Consider the following 19423-nt stretch of genomic DNA (forward strand, 5'->3'; position numbering starts at 1 on the left):
GAGGATTTGAATGTTCGGGTACTGACTTTAAAAATATATTCATGATTTTCTTGCGTGACAATGATAAGCAGCTGCACCCTTTTTTCTGTGGAAAAAAAAAGTTTAAAATAAAAATAAGACGAAAGTTTTTCAACCAGAACACACATCAGCAGCAAAGCAACTCTCTTTTGAATATTTTAATGTGTGACAATTTCTTCCGCACTTTTGTTTGTCTTTTCTCTAAGTCTAATGTTGTCATATATCACTCCATATTTCATTTCCTTTTCATATTTTTGCTCATTCTTTTTCTCGTTGTCTCATCTTGTGTTCCATATTTTGAACGACATGCTACTTTGGATGTGAAACAGATACAAATGAAACTTTTTGGTTAGGAAAATGGATATTTTTACATGTTTTCTACAATTTTTTTTTAAATCTAAAAAAAAAATAAATCTTAAAAAAAGATTAAAAAATTTAAAAAAAACATAATTAAATAAAATTATTTTAAAATATAAAAAATCTAAGAAAAAAAATTATTTTTAAAAGGACGTATCACATAAAATTTTAAAAAATATTTTTTTAAAATAAAAATTTTTTTTTTTTGAATTATTTTATTATTTTAATTATTATTTTGATTATTTAATTATTTTAATTTTTATTTTAATATTTTCTTGTTTTTTATTTAATAAAGAGGAGAAAAAAAATATTTTTTTTTTATTTCTTAAAAAACGATGATCTTAGGATCAAAAATTTTTTGGAGTTGAGCTATTTAAGACTAAATGTTTAACTTGAGTAAAATAATTTTTAATGTTTGAAATTTAAATTTAAGCTTAATATTAATTTAAAAAAACTTATAAATAATTTTTATTTTTTAATTTATTTAATTTTATTTAACTAGTTTGAAATTAATTAATTAAAAATTAATTAAATTAAAATAAATTTAAAATTAAAATTAAATTTAATTAATTTTTTTAATTAATTTATTTAATTTAAAAAAATTATTAGGTAATTAAAAAAAATTAAAATTTTAATTTGCAAAAATTTTTTAAAAATTTAAACTTTCGACAAAAACGGTTAAAAAATCCAAAATTTTATTAATTTTTTACTTCTTCTTTAACTTAAGCTTAAGTCGTTGATGTTTTTAAAGTCATAATTTTTTTTTAAATTTTTTAGTTGAATTTCAAAAACTTACAAAAAATCTTAAATTGACTCCATTGCAAGTCACAGTGCATCAAAAAACGACAAAAACAAAATTTATCATTGGAATGTTCGTTTTCTCTGCTCTAATAATCATCATCTTCCTGACGTTTGTTTGCGCTCTCCTACTAGACTACTGCTTACGTAAATTTTGTTATTTTTGATTTCCTTCCTCGTTGAAATTTCCGAGGAAATTCATGTTCTTATCTGTCTCACATTCATCCCTCACGAAAAAGGATTCCGCATATGTCATTTAGCACTTTTTAAACTTTTCTTTTCTCTTTATTAATCAAACTTTTTTTTGCCTGAATTTTTCGGAAATTAACTCATTCTTCATGTTGCACAAAGCAATCTTTCTTTTTCTCTCTCTCGTTCATTTCGTTTCGCATTATTGACTCATTCAATATCGCTTTAAAGGTATTTACCACAAATAAATGGATCATTTATGTCCGGTCAATAACGATCCATTGTAGTCACACAAATGGAAAAGGCCTGAAGATAATTTAATTTTCCTGTTTCCATTTTCTGTGTTGGTCATTCTTCGTTTTATGTCTCTCCGTTTGAATGTGTATCGATAGTTTGTGTTTCATTTAAAGTGCACCTAGATGATTAAAATTCTAATCTCTCGAGGCACATCTGGAAACGAGTTTCGACCTAAAAGCTTGAAATTTGTTGTTCTACCGAGGAAAAAGTGCTCGAATTAAAATCAATAAGCCACAATTTTATGCAAAAATGATTTTTATTTTTATTTTTATTGCCTGTGTGATGCAACAATGAAGTAAGGAAAGTGCACCAGGTGCATGATTAAAATGTAGAAATAATTCTTCTTCATGCAAAAAAAAAACAAGAAAATAATAACGTTATCCTGAAGATAAGGAAGGACAGATAGAAAAAAATTAAATGCTGCAGAAAAATTAAATCTTTGTCCATCCTCTGCTATTTCGAACGAATTTTGCAAGAGAGAAGAAGAGAATATATATTTGAAATTGATGCTCTTTTCGCTCGTCCTCTTTCATTGCTTTACGAAATTCACTTCACTTGGAAAAGGGAAAAATTGTGCATTTAAACTTCAATTATCCGTCTTTTTCTCTGCATTCCTGTATTTAATGTGACAAATGTTTTTTCAAGCAGATTGCAGCGGAGCAGCTTGTTTTAATTGAAATATAATTTTTTTCTGCCATAAAAAAAATTAAACGTGACGGATCCTAAAACAAACAAGAAAAGGTAAACGCAATTAACTTCCATCTTTTTTTTCGACGATCCAAAAAAACTCTGCAATTAGCGCAAATCGGTCACGAGGCACGCAACAAATTTACGCGTGTGTACACAAAATTTGCAAATAAAAAAAAATATTCTGGAGTGACATAACATATCCATTACACATCGTGCCTTTTCTCATCTGCTAACCCCGAAAAAACAAAAATTGACAAAAAATTGTGTTTTTTTGAGCTGATCTAACTCAAATTGGGATTTAACTCTTTTTGTCCGTAACTTCATGTGTATTTTTAGGATTTTTCGAAAGGTGAAAAAAAAGTGTACATGACGGTTGATGTTGTAAAAATAACCCGCACAATCGTCGTTTTTGTGTCTGTTGCTCCTCAATCGGTGTTTTGCATACGAAATTCGAGGCAACAAAAATTTATCCTCCGCCAAAAAAAAAAATGGGCATTTCAATCATGATTCATGAAACGAATCAATATGCTACCGTAACAAACTTTTTTTTTTGTTATGCAAAAAAAAATTTTTTTTTTTTAGATTGCCCTTTTGAGACTTCGTTAGAGCGTTTCATGTGTGAATGAAGAGAAAATCAGAAGAGGAATACATTTTTTTTTGTAATAGTGATTGATTACACGGCATTACGAGATGAAATATTTTTCTTTTTCACGGATTTTTGTCCTAGATTCTTTGCTAAAAAGATTTTCGGCTGCGGTAGAAAGGAAAAAGTTATGACACTGACATAATGCCCCTGAGATCGCAAATCGTTATAAACTTTTTTTGTCACATTTCCCACAATAACAAAAAAAATGTGTGTGTGTATGTGGTTTACTTTATAAAATACGACGAAAATATTTAACAGACACACACACACAACTGATAACATGTCATAAATTATATTTTTCTGGTACACCTGCGGCTTGAGCGATGTTGCCTCGATCAATCGATGCGTGCCTTCAATAAAAGCGACAATGTCCCAGTTAAACATTTTTTTTCCGTTGTGTTTTTGTTTGTTTGTGCGGAATTGCACAACAATGCCAGTCATATCAAGTAAACTTTTTAAGACCCTTGAAAACTTTTCCTCTTATGGCACCTGTTTTTATCACATTTTAACGACATATTTTGTGTACTTTGTTGGGGAAAAATGAACATTTTTACACTTGACAAAGATAAAATATTGCAGATAAACTTTGTCAATGTCAGGTAAAGCACATGCCAGAGACGGTAGGATTTCAGAAGTTTGTCTGCGATAATTTTTCAAGCTTATGTGACATGGGCGACAATGAAGCCGAAGACATGTGAAATCTCCTAAGAGGCAATTTTGGACCGTTCTAAGAATGTTTTCTTTTGTAAAGTACCAGAAGTCTCCATTTTTAATATTTTTTGTGTCAATTTTGACTTCGAAATTGATTTAAAAATTATTTTGGACCTTCGGAAATGAAAAAAAGGATAATGAATAAATTTTAAAGAAAATTCTGTTAATGAACTCAATTCTTTAAAAAAATTAATAAATTAAAAAAATAAAAATTAATAAAAAAAAATTAAATTTAAATATTAAGTCAATTTTTGAAAAAGAAAATTAAGTAAAAATAATTTTTTATAAAAAAAAATTTTTTGTAAAAATTTTCAAATTATGTGGAAAATTTTAATCTTTTTTGAAAAATTATTTATTTTTTAAAAAAGTAATTTTTATAACCTAATTTAATTTTAAAAAAATCGATCATACAAATAATAAAATTCCATCAAAAAATTTTAAGCAAGAAATTATATTTAATTTAAAATCATAAATTTTCATCAGTTTTTTTTTATTTTGAATTTATTTATTTTGAAAGTTTATTAACAACAAAATTTAACAACAAAAAAATAAAAAGAAATTGGAAAAAAATATTTAATAAATTTTTAGAAATTTGTCACATTAATGGTCAAAAGACTCATTAAATAACTCAAAAATTCATAACTTCAAAAAGGAAAAGCTAAAACTATTTTTAAATTCAATTTTAACTGCATTTTGACACAAACAAAACATAATCCAATTAAGTCCTACAACAGTAACTTCTTCTGTAAAATGTCTGTAAATGACACTTTTAACACTCCTGTTAACACGACAACCAAAAATTTAAAAGTTAGTCACAATAAAGTGATAAAATAATTATCATCAAAAGAACATAAATGAATAGAGAAACAACATAACACCTCAAAATGTCATACACCCTTATCATGCCTTACACTTCCAGCTCCTTGTGTAAAAAAAAATTTTGTAAAAAATACTTTTTAACAAGGTGTTTGGCTTGTCTCATTAATTCAAGAGGATATTGACACCCCGAACGAGCGCACAAACTTTCAGAAAATTAAAATATTGTATTATCTCCTTGTTCCCTTATTCCCGTGATGTAGAGCACATAATACTTTTTCAAACATAACAACAACATTTTGATAGAAAACTGCTACTTTCGCAGTGGATTCCATGTCGTAACAGGAGCATGTAGAAAATAATAAAAATTATAAGAGACGAAACTAATCTAATATTATTATTACGGCGTTGTTGTTGTTGTTGCTAAGTAGGTATGTTTGGAGTAAATTACAGTCCCAGAAAATGTAGCAGAAAACTTTCTCCTTGTGCATTAACTGCATCCAACCCGAATAAAGTGATGATGATGATGATGATACTTTGCAAAAAAAAATCCTCTTACTATTTAAACTTGGGGGATCGAGCGTGTTGAACTAATAATTTTCAATTAAGATAATTAAATTGGATCGTCCTGTTTTTTCCCTTATTCGTTTTTTTTTCTGCAAAATTTGCAGTAACGACTTGCCAAAACAAGCACGCTCGAAAAAACCTCAAACTCATGGCCATAAACATTAAATTAGAAAAATAAAATCAGCATGACCACTGTTTTGATAAAGCATGAACACACTAAAAAACGAGACAAAAGAAGTTTTAAAGCTTTAGAAATGAAAACAATGACTTGGCTCTCGAACGTACGTTCAAGAAATGAAAGAAAAAAGACGACATATACTCACCATGATCCTCGTTATTTATACTTGCTGTCCATTTAGTCCGCCATACGCTGCAAACAAACAATCATTTTTCGCAAAAGTAAAGAAAATTCAGAAAATTTGCCCTCCGATATAAATTTTATCTGTTTTTTTTTTCTTTACTTTTTTTTTCTCTACAATCATTTTCATAAAACAAAAGGGCATGAAAACGAGTGCTCGAATTGAATTTCATTGCACAGACAATTGAATAGATAAAAACACACAATAGGGTGCCTCGGGAAAATCCAAGCTATTATCTTTTTTACATTCGTTCATGCTTGCATGCATTTTATGGGGCACTTTTTCTCTTCTATATGCGACGAGATGTGAGTACTTGAGTGATATTAACTGGACGACGAATGAGCTCCATAAATTTCAATAGGACCGATTTTCGTTTGAGAGACAGACCTGAAAAAAAATCAAAGAAGATATTTGTTACGATTGCAGGTTCTTTTTTTTCGTCTGTACATGAAAAAAATCCTCCGGCGAAAAAAAAAAGATATTGTTACCCCATATGCAATGCGGTAATCTTCGAAGCACCGTCGTGGATATCATTTCAAAAGAAGAAAAAAATTCTTTTTCGAGAAAGAAAAATACTCGAATGTCGATTTTTTTGTTGTTTTCCAATAACAACATAAAATAAAGCCATTGGCTTGTTTGTTCATGGCATTTTATTTAAGCTTGATATTTAAAAGTTTCTTGCTATTCTTTTAATGCAACGAGCGACACATATCCCAATCCAAGCCAAACATCTTTTGCCTTCTTCCTTCAACTACATTTATTTGTTATTAGTTTAGTTCTATAAGTACGGAGAGTCGTTCGAGCATTGCATTGTCATCGTCGTGTATTTTTTCTGCCTTTATAAAACAAATAGAATTAGATTACTTCTTTTTTTTCTGTCTCTTGCTCGTTCTTTCGTGTTATCATTTTATTCCCATTTGTTAAAGTGTGTCAGTTTTGTGTGTAGAACGAGGAATCGGACATTGCATGACGAGACGAGCATAATGCAGATTTTGTCGTTTCAAGTTTTAATAACACTAAAAGGGTTTTAAAAGTTGAAAAATTGAATGTGCTTCTTATCATCAATAAATTATTTTTTTTCTTGCGATGATTGATTTTTTTTAAATTTAATTAAATTTAGTATTATTTTTTGTAAGTATAAAATTTGCTGCTTTTCAGTTAATATTGTAATTAATATTTTAACATGAAAAATTTAATTCAACCAAATTCATTTAATTTTTTAAACAAATGAATTAAACTTTTGAAAACAATTATTTGAAAAAAAATATTTTTTTAAAAATGTAACTTAAAAATTAATTAATTAATTAATATTTTAACTTTTTTTTAAATTAATTTTTTTTATCAAATTGAATCAGAATGTGCATTGGGTCAAAGTTTCAGAATGTAGATTGGGGCAAGGTTTTAGAATTTTGGGACAATATGTGCATTGGGTTTATAGAATGTTCGAGAAACTTTTTAGTGTTTTCAAGAAATTTAGAATCTCTTCATTAATTTTTTAATTAAAAAATTTTTTAATTAATTTAAAAAAATATTTAATTAAAAAAATAATTATTCAATTTGATTAAAAAAAATAATTAAAAAAATTAATTTTAAAAGTTAATTTTTTTTTTAATAAAAAAAAAAATATTTTTTTATATATGTATTAAATAAAAAAAAAAATTTTTTTATAAAATATTAAATTAAAAAAAAATACTAAAGGTAAAATAAAATTTAAAAAAATCTGATTAAAATTTTGTCAATTAGAGCTTTCAGTACGAAAAAAAGTTTTACTGAAAATAATTTTCAGTGCATTAAAATTTAAAGAAATTCTTTTAAAATTGTTTAACTAAAATACTCACTTTTTTAATTAATGCTAAGTGGATGTAAAATTATATTTTTTTCATATTTAAATACGTTTTTTTTTTTATTCTTTTAAAACATTCCAAAGAGCTTTTTACCGCAATTGACACGAGAAAATCCCAACATTTCGCATCTCTTTTGAAAAATGTTACACATGCACATTAAAATTTAAAGAAATTCTTTTAAAATTGTTTAACTAAAATACTCACTTTTTTAATTAATGCTAAGTGGATGTAAAATTATATTTTTTCATATTTAAATACGTTTTTTTTTTATTCTTTTAAAACATTCCAAAGAGCTTTTTACCGCAATTGACACGAGAAAATCCCAACGTTTCGCATCTCTTTTGAAAAACGTCACACATGCACTTTTGATTTCATCTTCAATTAAAAAACAACAAAAAATGCAACGACTAAAGTGCAACATTTGTCTGTCAATGCATCTACGACACTTTTTTTGTGTGGCATTCTGTGTGTGGTTCCAAATGAATTAAAGAGATTAAATGGAAGTTTTAATCTGCTTTTTTCCCCTCTTTTTATTATTTGTCGACTCTATGCACTTTTCTCTTCATTATTATGCCTCGTGGCTGTGTGACGATGGTCGACTTTTATGTGAATAACAAATCAAGTGCAAGTGTAAATGAATGTAATTGATGTCTTTGTGGCAAAAGTTTTGTATTTGTTGGACATTAGTGTGAAATGTATCAAAACTTTTTGCCCGTAGGAATGCCAAGAACTTTGAAAATCTTGTAAATTTAATAAATAAAGTTCGTAAACAACGTGCGATGGAGACGCCATGTTGATTTACCAACTTCTTGTTTACATTTTCTCCGTGCTTTATTTGAATATTTTGTGTTTACTGAACGAAGAGAACGAGCGAAAAAAAAAACATTAAACGAGGTAATTTTAAAATTTTATACAAGAGTAAATTAAGATAAAGGCACAAAAATTTACATTGTTCACTAATTTCTCGCGCGTATTAAGTAATGTAATGGAACGGAGTCTTTTTCTCTCGTTCGTTCTCTAATTAGGCAGGCACTGAAACATATGCAAAAAATATTCGTGTACTTTGCGTTCCTTTATATTTTATTATTATTGTTATGATTGTCGTGTTAATAAAATACCCATAAAAATGCGAGAAAGAAAAGGTAGATAAGAGACGACACATTCTCTCGTTCGGCGTGTGTTTTTTAGCGTCGCACGTGTCTAAACCAGAAAATATGTAAATTAGCATTTCCTGGAAACTTTTTTGTTTACTTTCATTTCTGTAAACATTTAAAATCCGAGTCCAGCATTCAAATTAGAGACACGCGTGAATAAAATCATTTCCTCACAAGTCTCTCTGGATAAATAGTGATTAAATATTTGATACATCTATAAATTATACACATTAAAACTAATTGACCCTATTAAATATCTCCCATTTCATCTGAATAGTAATCACCAAATTACCTACTTAGACAAACAATGACAACAATTTAGGATTGCGAGGTGTCCCTTGAACATCTCTCGATATCTACCTGCGTACCTGTCTGCGATAATGACATTATTTGGATCGATATGGCGAAATGGAAAGGTGTAGTTTTCGGTGTGAAAGGGAAAAGTTTTGATCTGATCGTCAGACAAAGATGATTAATACATCGAAAAGCGGGCGATGGGTTGCTATAAGGAGGAATGTGGCAAAAACAGTTGTTAGGAAATTTAATTGAATTTTGGTTGGTAGTTAAGAGGACAATGCAAACTCATTTTCGTGTTACGAGATTTTAATTTAATGAAACGAGAAATTATTAAATTTGTTTGAATTTTGGAAAATTTTTACTATAAAAGATTTTAATTTAAAAGTTTAATAGAAAATCATTTAAAACTATGGGACCCGTAAATTTCATTCTACCTTAGAATAATTATTTTTTTTCAAATAAATCAACAGTTAAAAGTATGCAATTGATATTACTTTAAATAAAATTGAGTTTTCTATGAGGTATGCAATGAATTTTACGCGATATTTATTTTTTACCGCATTTCACAGAAAAATGTGGTACTGAGCTCGAAAAAAAAAATAAATATTTAATAAAAAAAATAAAAATATAATAACATAAAATAAAATAAAATAAAGATGAAAATAAAATTAAAAATTTAATAAAAAAAAAAAATTCGATATTTAAAAAAATTGGTAAACCTTGTAAATTTTTTTTTTTAATTTTTCTCTTTACAAATTTTTTAAAATATGAAAAAAAAATTTTTTTTAATTAAATTTTTTCACCTTTTGTCTACATCATCATTTGAACACAATACATTCACTAACGAACTTTGACACACAAAACCCTTCGTCATATCACAACGAATTCCGATATCCCAGTAATTAAAGGCAAATTGTCACATCTCATCAAGATTGTCAATTTCCCTCTATATGTTATTTTCTATCTCCGTTTGATATCAGATTCTGACTGTCCTGATGGCAAATTGCATGTTTCGATTTATTTAATATCAAGTCGCACAGCTTATCAATTGATTGGCTACCATTAGTGCCTGTCTTTTGCGACAAAAGTTTTAAAAGCACAAGAGGAAAACAAATTATACCGTTGCTACTTCCAAGGAAACGAATAATTAAATTTGATTTATTATTGATCAATGTGAGATTTTGTTCGCATGTATGAAAAAGTGACACAAAGTCAAAAGCAACAGAGAAAAATTCCTTTTGCAGCATAATTTCCAGTTGGAAACGTAATGCCATCATAATTTAATTTCGCCGCAGACACACGAATGAACATCACAGAGATTATTAGTGGAGCAGTTAAATTTATGCCTCACATATTTTATTAATGTTTGTGTGTTTGTGTACGTGAAAATGAAGGAAAACGATGAAAATCAGAATGACATGCGCCGCTTAGACAACTCTTTGCTCACATTTGTGGCTTTTTGTGTGTCGAAGCGATATATTTACATTAAAGTTGCTTAAGAGGATGAAATGTGCTAATCCGAATGCTTATTACACCTCTAAGTAGTAAGGAAAATATACAATTCTGCCACTCACATATTTTGTACAATTTAATATTTATTATTGCCATAATCTTTGCTCGGCTTGTCGTATAATTCCGTTAACACACATAAATATCTTATTTGTCTTGGAAGATTTGGATTTTGCCGTTTCTCAGACAATTTAATGTGCGATCGTGTTCGTGAAAGACAAATATTTACATTTTTCGGAACGTTTTATTGTTTTGTGACCCAAAAGTTGTCGTCTCGTGTTGCCGGCTGAAAATAGCTAAAGACATAATAATTAAGATCTGGCACTAAAAAGCAACAATAAACTTTTCGTGACGCGTTATTTGGAACAAAAAGAGCAGAATGGCATAGAAAAAGGCGCAAAAACGAAAGAAAAGGGGATGTGACTCGTTACTAATTTATCCTTTTTAATTTAAATGTCTTCCATATACTTCACGACTTTTGCACGATAAATGAGCGATAACATAAATTAAGGAGGCGCGTTTCGGTTGTCGACGACATGCATGCTTTATGCATTTAATTAAACGTTAATTTGTTTAAAAAGTTCATCCTGAAGATATTTTTTTTTTTTAAATTGAGGCAACCTGGATTTTTCTGCAATCAATAATGACCCAAGGGAATCTTTTATCAACAAACAACAACAAAAAGGAGGCACGCACGTTATCTATTTATTATCATCTCCATACACTTTGCTAACGAGTTCCACTTCATCTGTTCGATATGATTCCGATGAAAAAAATAAAATATCGAGAAAATAACAAGCCAGAAACACACAGAGAGAAGAAATACAATAATCATCATCATCTTATTATGATATTTATTATTAAACTACTATTAAATGTGAAATATTGAGCAGAACATGATCAACAATAAAATATCTTCCTTTTGTGCTAACAAGATATTATTAATGTTGTTTGTTTACCAGCAAATCTCAAAACTCTCGTTTGTTTCTTCTCCTTCTGCCCCCTTGAGTCTTTGTAACATACACTTTCTCGTAAATATTCATCTGCAGAGAAGTTTTTTTTTCCTTTAAATTATTACACAAGAAACGGAGATTATGATGCCTACTTCGAAAAGACCTCTGAGAATTGCCAAGGAGAAATGTATATTGATAAGCGATTTAAGGAAAATATATTGCAAGATGTGAGGCAAGAAGAGAGGATAAACATAACACTAACATAACACGTTTATGAGTGAAAACCATTAAATCGCAAACAAACCGAACACGTAACACTCAAACACTCACAGAGGACTTGTTTTCATAACCAAAGTGCGATAGAGAGATATATAGATGGTTAATGGTTTGCAAATAATCCGTAATAATAATAATAATGATATTAAGTTGTTTACAATGATATTCAAACGTGAAATGGATGAAATTCACATTATTATTGTGTTACGTGATGGAAGGCGTTACTGTGATTTTCTCAGAAATTTCTTGAGGTTTAAGAGGTTTTTTTAACAAAAAAATCTTAGAGTTTGAAATGTTGATGATTTTATGTTTGAAAAATATTTAAAATTAAAATTTTGTTGAAATTTATTTTTTTTTTAATTTTGAAAAATTTTTCAAATAAAAAAAAATTAAAATTTTTAAAAGAAATTTAATATTTTTTCATCAAGTGTGTCCAATTTTTAATTTCAAATAAAAATTTCTAATTAATTTCTATATAAAATGATTAATTAGGAATCAATTTTAAAATCATAAATTTTTAAATAAAATATTGTATAAGGTAATATTTTTTCATAAAAATTAAAATTTCATTATTTCAAAAAAAATAAATTTAAAATGAAAAAAAAATAAATTTTCAATGTAATTTTTAAGAAAAAAAAATTGTTTTACCATTTGTCGAATTTTATCATTTGCAAAACAATTTTAAATAAATTTTAAAATAAAGTTTAAAATAAATATTTTTTTAAATGAAATATTAATAAACTTCCAACATGCGAGTTTTTAAGAAAAATTTCATTTCTAATTGATAATTTATATTATTTAAATTGAAAAGTTGATATTTATATATTTTTAAACAATTTCTTATAAAAAAATAAAATTTTAAAAAATAAATAGAATCAAATTAAATTAAATAATAAAAAAATAAATAATAATAATAAATATTAAATTAAATAATAATTAAAAAATTAATAAATAATTAAATTAATTAAAAATATAAATAAAAAATTTAAATTAATTAATTTTTTTATTAAATAAAATTAAAATAAATTAAATTATATTTTTTAAATTAAATTAAATTAAATTTATTAAAATTAAATTAATTAATAAATTTAACAAAATTTTCATTACACAAAAATTGATTTTATAATACTCAAAACCAATATTAATATTTTTTTTATTTTTTTTTTAAATTGAAAATTTCACATAAATTTCTTCAATAAATTTACTTACCGTCGCGACATGCCCGATCAATCAGTCTGACATGATTCCCGGAAGCTTTTTGTTTAATTTTCATGTCGACTTACAAATCACGAGATACTGTTCCTCCTCCTCCTCCTGCCACGAGATTTCCTCTGCAAGCATAATGTTCCCATTTATTTTACTTTTACCAAAAACCGTAAATATTATTTTTTTTATCGTGTTCTTACCTCTTAACTTTTTTTTCCTTCTTCTTTTTATATTTATATTCCACAAAATGTAGTATTATTATTATTTATCGTATCGCAACGCATCGTTTACGTTACAAACCGAAAATGTTTTATGTTTATTTTAAACTCAATCAATCATTTAAATTACCGGCATACATTTTGTTGTTATATGTTGTCGCACAAGAGCATCAACAAAACGTACAAGAAAAAGAAGAATTTCGATATTTACTGCATATTTACATTAATGATGTTGTAAACAATAGACGGGAATGTGATAAAGGCGGTATTTGACTCGTGAGTAAAAATGTGAGGAATTTCTTTTTTTCTTTTACGAGAGACAGCGGATTAAATAAATAGCTGATGATCTATTTTTAACTTGACAAAAAAGAGGAAAAAATCATTAATAAAAATCCTTTTACGATGGAGGCACAAAGACGAAGGCACATTCGCTATCTATGACATGAATAACATAATTAAATGTCTCTTATGGGATTTTTGGCTAAAATACACACGCATGAAATAATGAGGCATGAAACTAAGTAGGCTCAAGTTGCGAGTAAAGCAACACACGCAATTTATTCATTCTCGTATTTATTTATATTTGGGTCATTTGTCACATTTGCTCACATTTTGCGTCGCACAAACACGTCTCGCTGGCAGAATATTATTAACGAGGTGCGCTTTTTGATGTTTATTTGTTAGTTTTTCGGAGTCATGTCAATTACCTCCTACACAAAAAAAGGGGGAGGAGAGGGATGACAGACGTCAAGAGACATGTGTGTGTGTTATTTTTAGGCTGATGATGATAACCAACACACACATGATAAATGACAGTTACTTTTTTTTTTCCTTAATTGAATAACGAAGGCAATGACCATGACATGTCGACACATAATTTTGAACTTGTCTGTTTTCCTTCGGAGAATCCGCTTTTTTTTAAAGCTCCTGAAAGTTGAATAAATTGAATTTGAGTCAATTTATTTGAATGCTTTTGGTAAAGCTGTGCTATGGATTGAAAAGGGGTAAGGTTAACAACTGAAGGGATCAATTTAACTTCCTTTGAAGTTGATCATTTATAGCACGATTTTTTAAGGAGGTTAATTTAATCCCTTGAAATATTATTTTAATCCCTTCTGATGCTAAAAAACGATCAAAAGGGATTTAAATAATTTTTCAATGGATAAAATTAATATTTTGATGTGAATAACTTTTATGGCTATAAATGATCAACTTTAAAGGAGGTTAAATTAAAAGAGAGTAATTTAACTCTTCGAGGGTTAATTTAACTCCTCGAAAGGTGATTTAACTCCTCGAGAGTTGATTTAATCCCTCGGGAGTTAATTTGATCCCTCGGGAGTTAATTTAACTCCTCGAGAGTAATTTATCTCTTCAAGAATTAATTTAACTCCTCGAGAGTAATTTAACTCCTCGAGAGTAATTTAACGCCTCGAGAGTAATTTAACTCCTCGAGAGTAATTTATCTCTTCGAGAATTAATTTAACTCCTCGAGAGTAATTTAACTCCTCGAGAGTAATTTAACGCCTCGAGAGTAATTTAACTCCTCGAGAGTAATTTAACTCCTCGAGAGTAATTTAACTCCTCGAGAGTAATTTAACTCCTCGAGAGTAATTTAACTCCTCGAGAGTAATTTAACTCCTCGAGAGTAATTTAACTCCTCGAGAGTAATTTAACGCCTCGAGAGTAATTTAACTCCTCGAGAGTAATTTAACTCCTCGAGAGTAATTTAACTCCTCGAGAGTAATTTAACTCCTCGAGAGTAATTTAACTCCTCGAGAGTAATTTAACTCCTCGAGAGTAATTTAACTCCTCGAGAGTAATTTAACTCCTCGAGAGTAATTTAACTCCTCGAGAGTAATTATCTCCTTGAGAATTAACTTAACTTCTCGAGACTTAATCTTATAAGAGGTCAGATTAATCCTTCAAGGGATTAAATTAACTCCGGCTCATATTTTTCGCTTATATGGCCCTAATTTTTGGAAAAAGGAATTAATGTAGTCTCTTAAAGGATTAATTTAACGTCTTATGTGGTTAATATAATTCCTTAAATGCTCAATTTGAACCGCTATAGGTAACTTGGTTATTTTAAATTTTTAATTTCACCCCTTCAAACCCTCAGGGCAAAAAATATATCAACCTACATTACAAATTCTACGACACATTTCAATCATAAATAATTTTTTTTTGTCTTCTCGTTGTAGAAAATGCAAAAATATCGGACACATTTGCGTCGATTCTCATGGAAAATCTCCCTCGTTTCTCATAAAATCATGCGAAAAGCCTATTATTTCGTATACCTGCAAAGTACCTACGTGTTTTAAAACCGTACATTTTCTCCTTTTATGCAATTTTAATATCATTTGTTATGTATTCTCTCTCATCTTCTTTTGCCGCTTTTTTACCCATAAATGCAAAAATATGCATTGTCACAAAAGTCCGTTTGTGCCATACATATTTTGCGTTGTCTCCATTGTTGTCGAGTGTCATAACAAACATGCAAGAGCTGCAAGCAGGAACTTCATCAGATTTAAATGTCCCTTATTTCCTTTTTATAGCTCGCCTCGTTTTTGTCATGCCGAAGAACTCTTATAACTATTTTTCCTATCTACACTCGACTCGACTGTGACTGCGACTCGACTTGGCTCTATTCAAACAAAACAAAGCGATGCAATAACGAACACTCGTATACAGTCGGAACAATTTATAAAATAATATGATATGATGTGATATGATGACGATAAAAGACTTATTCATGTTATTTCTTTTTCATCATCAGCATCATCGTCGTTGTTCGTGTGCACGTGCACATGAGAATGTCGTGTCTGTAAGTGGACATTGTTAGGAGTATTTGCATGATAACAACTCGTTTTAGTCGTAACAATATTTATTTTTAAATGGATCATGTCGGCTTCTGTGCATAAATTCATATTTTTTTTTATTAAAAAATGGACAAGACATGCTTTTTGTTTGAAAAATTCGTGCTTAAATTGAAAACTGAATTTCGTAAGGAAACCATTTTCCAAAATTAAATTTGAAGGCATTTTATTGGATTCACGAAAAAGATTAAAACAAGTCTACTTGATTTTTTCGAATTTCTTAGGTTGATAAAATCGTCAAAAAAAATTTAAAGGATATCAATATAACTGAAAAAATTAGCTAATTTTGTCATATTAAGGACTTCGTTTTTCAGTAATTTTTTAAATTTTTATAAAAAATTTAATTTAAAAAAATTAAAAATTAATTAATTAAAAAATTATTAATTACTTGAAAAATTACATTAATGTAATTAGTTAGATTTTTTAAAAATTTATTTATTTAAAAAATAATTTTTAAAAAATTAAATTAAAAAAAAATAAATTTAAAATAAAACAAAAATTGAATTTAATAAATAAAATATATTAAATTTATAAATTATTTTTTTTTTATATTTTTTCTCTAAATATTAAAAAAAATAACTTTAATCTAATTTTTTTTTTCAAATTTCGAATTTTCTTTAAAAATAAATTAAAAATAAAAAAAATATTATCTAATTTATTTAAATTAAAAATACAGTTAGAAACAAATTTAAAAAATTTTAATTTAAAAAAAAAATAATTTTATCATCCTAATTCGTCTCATGATTCATGAAAAAAGAAAAATAAAAAAAACATTTTTTAACAATATTTTTTTTATCTATTTTTCAGGCACAATTCGAACAATGGCAGTGTTGGATTTGGAATCAAAAGCCCATTATTGGCTAACAGTGTGTGCACAGGATCAAGCTGTTGTCCCACTTCACTCCTGCGTACAGGTAAGGCTTTGCCATGAAAAGCAGCTTATTGATGAAAATTTTATTATTGTCACACTTTTGTTATTGACTTTTCACCCCCTTTTATTTTTTTTTTTGTTTCAATGAAAATTGACAAAAAAGCAGATTATTTTTAATGAAACCACAAAAATGTCGGACAAAATTGTATCTGTTACGTGCCATTATTAAGTGACGACATTTAATTGACCACTAACACATTCACGCAGAGCCATCCCACATTTTTGTGGGTGATATTTAAATTACAATTCTCTCTCTCTCTTGCATTGAAAATCTGAATAAATGATGACAAAAATCGTCACTAATGGACTCTTAAATGAAATTATTTTGACTGTCAAAGCAATCATTTGCATCACAAAGAATTTTTGCGACGTTTAATAGCAATTAAAAAATTATTTTTTTTTCAGGTTTTCATTCAAGTCGAAAACGAAAACGATAACGTGCCGTTAACTGATGAGGCGGTGTACTATCCGAGTGTACCGGAAAGTAGTCCAGCTGGCACAAAAGTACTCCAATTAGAGGCCTTTGACAACGACATAGATCCATTACAGAAATTAACATATCGAATAACGTCCGGCAATCCAGAAGGATTTTTTGCCATCAATAGCACGAGCGGTAAGTTTATATTTTATTAAAATATTTTTCGAGTATTTTTTTTGCCATCATTGCCAAAATTAAAAGCAGAATATTTTTGTTGGCTCAAAAGTGGTGAAGAGTAAAAAACGCCAAAACTAATAAAAAAAATTCTCTCTCTCTTTTTCTGTGTTTCTCGTGCTTTGACAAATTTGCATCAATTGAAATACATCAAAAGAGGGAACGAATTGATTTGATTTGAATTGAAAACAAAAATATAAAAAACGGCACCTCTTCAACATTTTTTTTTGTCTATTTTTATCAATTGATCAATTGAGGAAAAACTTGGAAATAAAAATATTCGCGCGTTTATTTTTCGAGTACGAACGTTTCACGCTGTTTTTCCTATAGAATTTAGAAAAATCAATAGAACATGAGATGAGTTTTATTAAAATGTGGACAAATACTTCAAATAAAATAATAAAAAGTGTGCCGCATTTATTTTTTTGTCAATTTTTTTAAAATGGAGACGACTGGTTGTTTTTAAGAAAAAGCTGTAAAATAGGAAAAAAATGAATTAAATTTGGAACAATGCAGCAGCTTACCTCAAAAACCCCCCGACGGCATGAAATAAAATGAAAAATTCATTCATACAGACGACGAGCAAAATTTTTCGTTATGTTTATTAATGTTTGATATTCAATTTTTCCTACAAACAAAACTTTATTATTTGCCGTCTCTTTATGCAGTAAATATGCCCGTTTAACGTAAATGTAACGTAAACCACATAAAACAGTAAATCAACTCCCAGAGCAGCAAAATAGCAATAACTTTATGTCGTTTTTCCTGATCTCGTTGTTTGCTGTTGTTGCGGTTGCCTGTAAAAATAATTTCCTTTCTGCAACAGTTTTTGAATTTTTTTTTGTCTGTAGCGCATTAACCGCGACTGTTTGCTGTCTAATTTTCTGTGTAACTTTGTGTGTGGATGGCATCTGATAAGGACACCATAAAGTGACATCTTGTGTGTTTTTGTAGATAAAATATGTTTAAAAAAAATTGCATATTGCAGTCACTCAGTCAAATTGTTCATCAGACAGGTACGAAAAAAAAAAATAAATAAAGAAATATTATTAAAAATTACGTTCAAGCATAAATAAAATAAAATGAATGGTGACCTTTTAATTGCTCGTTGAAACGAAAAGAATTAAATGCAGTGAACTGGTGCATGTTTGTGCGCTCTTTGTCTCTTTCCAGCGAACAGTTCTCATAGTGCTACGGTAATTAATGAATCAGGGGTGTGCAAATGAGTGTAAGCTAATTGCCAGGTAGAGAAAAAAAAATATAAAATGTTATTGCAGGAAATCATTTCTGGTTTTGTTGTTCCTTTTAATTTTCTATTCATGCCTGTCATTTGTAAAGCCACATGAACGATATTTAATTGTTCGTGCTATAAATAATAATAATGACGATCGACCGATGATGATGAAAATGATGAATAGAGTGAATGGAAAACGTCTTTTGTTTGAATTCCAGCGTTGAGTATTCAAGTTTTAACAAGAAAGGGTAGGAGTGAAACGAACCAACTTGCATTTTCTGAAAAAAAAAAAATAAAAAAAAAATATTAAAATATTTTCCAATTTTTTTTAAATTTTACGTTTTTATTAAATTTTTTATTATTTAAAAATCTTTTTTTCTAAAAAAATCTAAAAAAGATTTTCCTTAAAAAATATATTTAAAATTTTGTATTAAAAAAATTATATCTTCTAAACTTTTGGGTAAATAAATAAAAATAAAATAGTTTTAAAAATAATTATTTGAATTATTTAACGAATATCTGCAATTCTAAAAATATTCAATTTATATAAAAATTTTTTAAACAAAAAAAAAATAATTTTTATTAAAATTAGTTCTCAATTGTAATTTTGTTACTTTTTCAAATTTTTAATAAATAATTTATTAATTCAAAAATTATTTTTTTATTTATTTGACAAATAACTAATAAAAAAATATTAACTTTTGTAAAAAAAAAAATAATTATAATTTTTCCTAAAAAAAATCTTTAAAAAATTAAATTTATTTACTTAAAATTTTTCTAATAAAAATAAATTAATTTTTATTAGAAAAAAAAATTTATACAAAA

The 19423-nt window shown here is 27.7% G+C and overlaps 1 protein-coding gene across 4 annotated transcripts in view; it reads left to right on the plus strand.

Annotated features, from left to right (window-relative positions):
• LOC134827467 (fat-like cadherin-related tumor suppressor homolog) overlaps nucleotides 1–19423 on the plus strand; it is a 174424-nt gene that overhangs the window by 121372 nt on the left and 33629 nt on the right. For all 4 annotated transcript variants that reach the window (XM_063840117.1, XM_063840118.1, XM_063840119.1 and 1 more), the window contains exons 4-5: nucleotides 16589–16695; nucleotides 17118–17325. In XM_063840117.1, the coding sequence (XP_063696187.1) occupies nucleotides 16589–16695; nucleotides 17118–17325 (315 nt within the window). The remainder of the gene's footprint in view (nucleotides 1–16588; nucleotides 16696–17117; nucleotides 17326–19423) is intronic.

The sequence above is a fragment of the Culicoides brevitarsis genome, chromosome 1, assembly GCF_036172545.1.
Source record: "Culicoides brevitarsis isolate CSIRO-B50_1 chromosome 1, AGI_CSIRO_Cbre_v1, whole genome shotgun sequence".
In the NCBI taxonomy this organism is placed as follows: domain Eukaryota; kingdom Metazoa; phylum Arthropoda; class Insecta; order Diptera; family Ceratopogonidae; genus Culicoides; species Culicoides brevitarsis.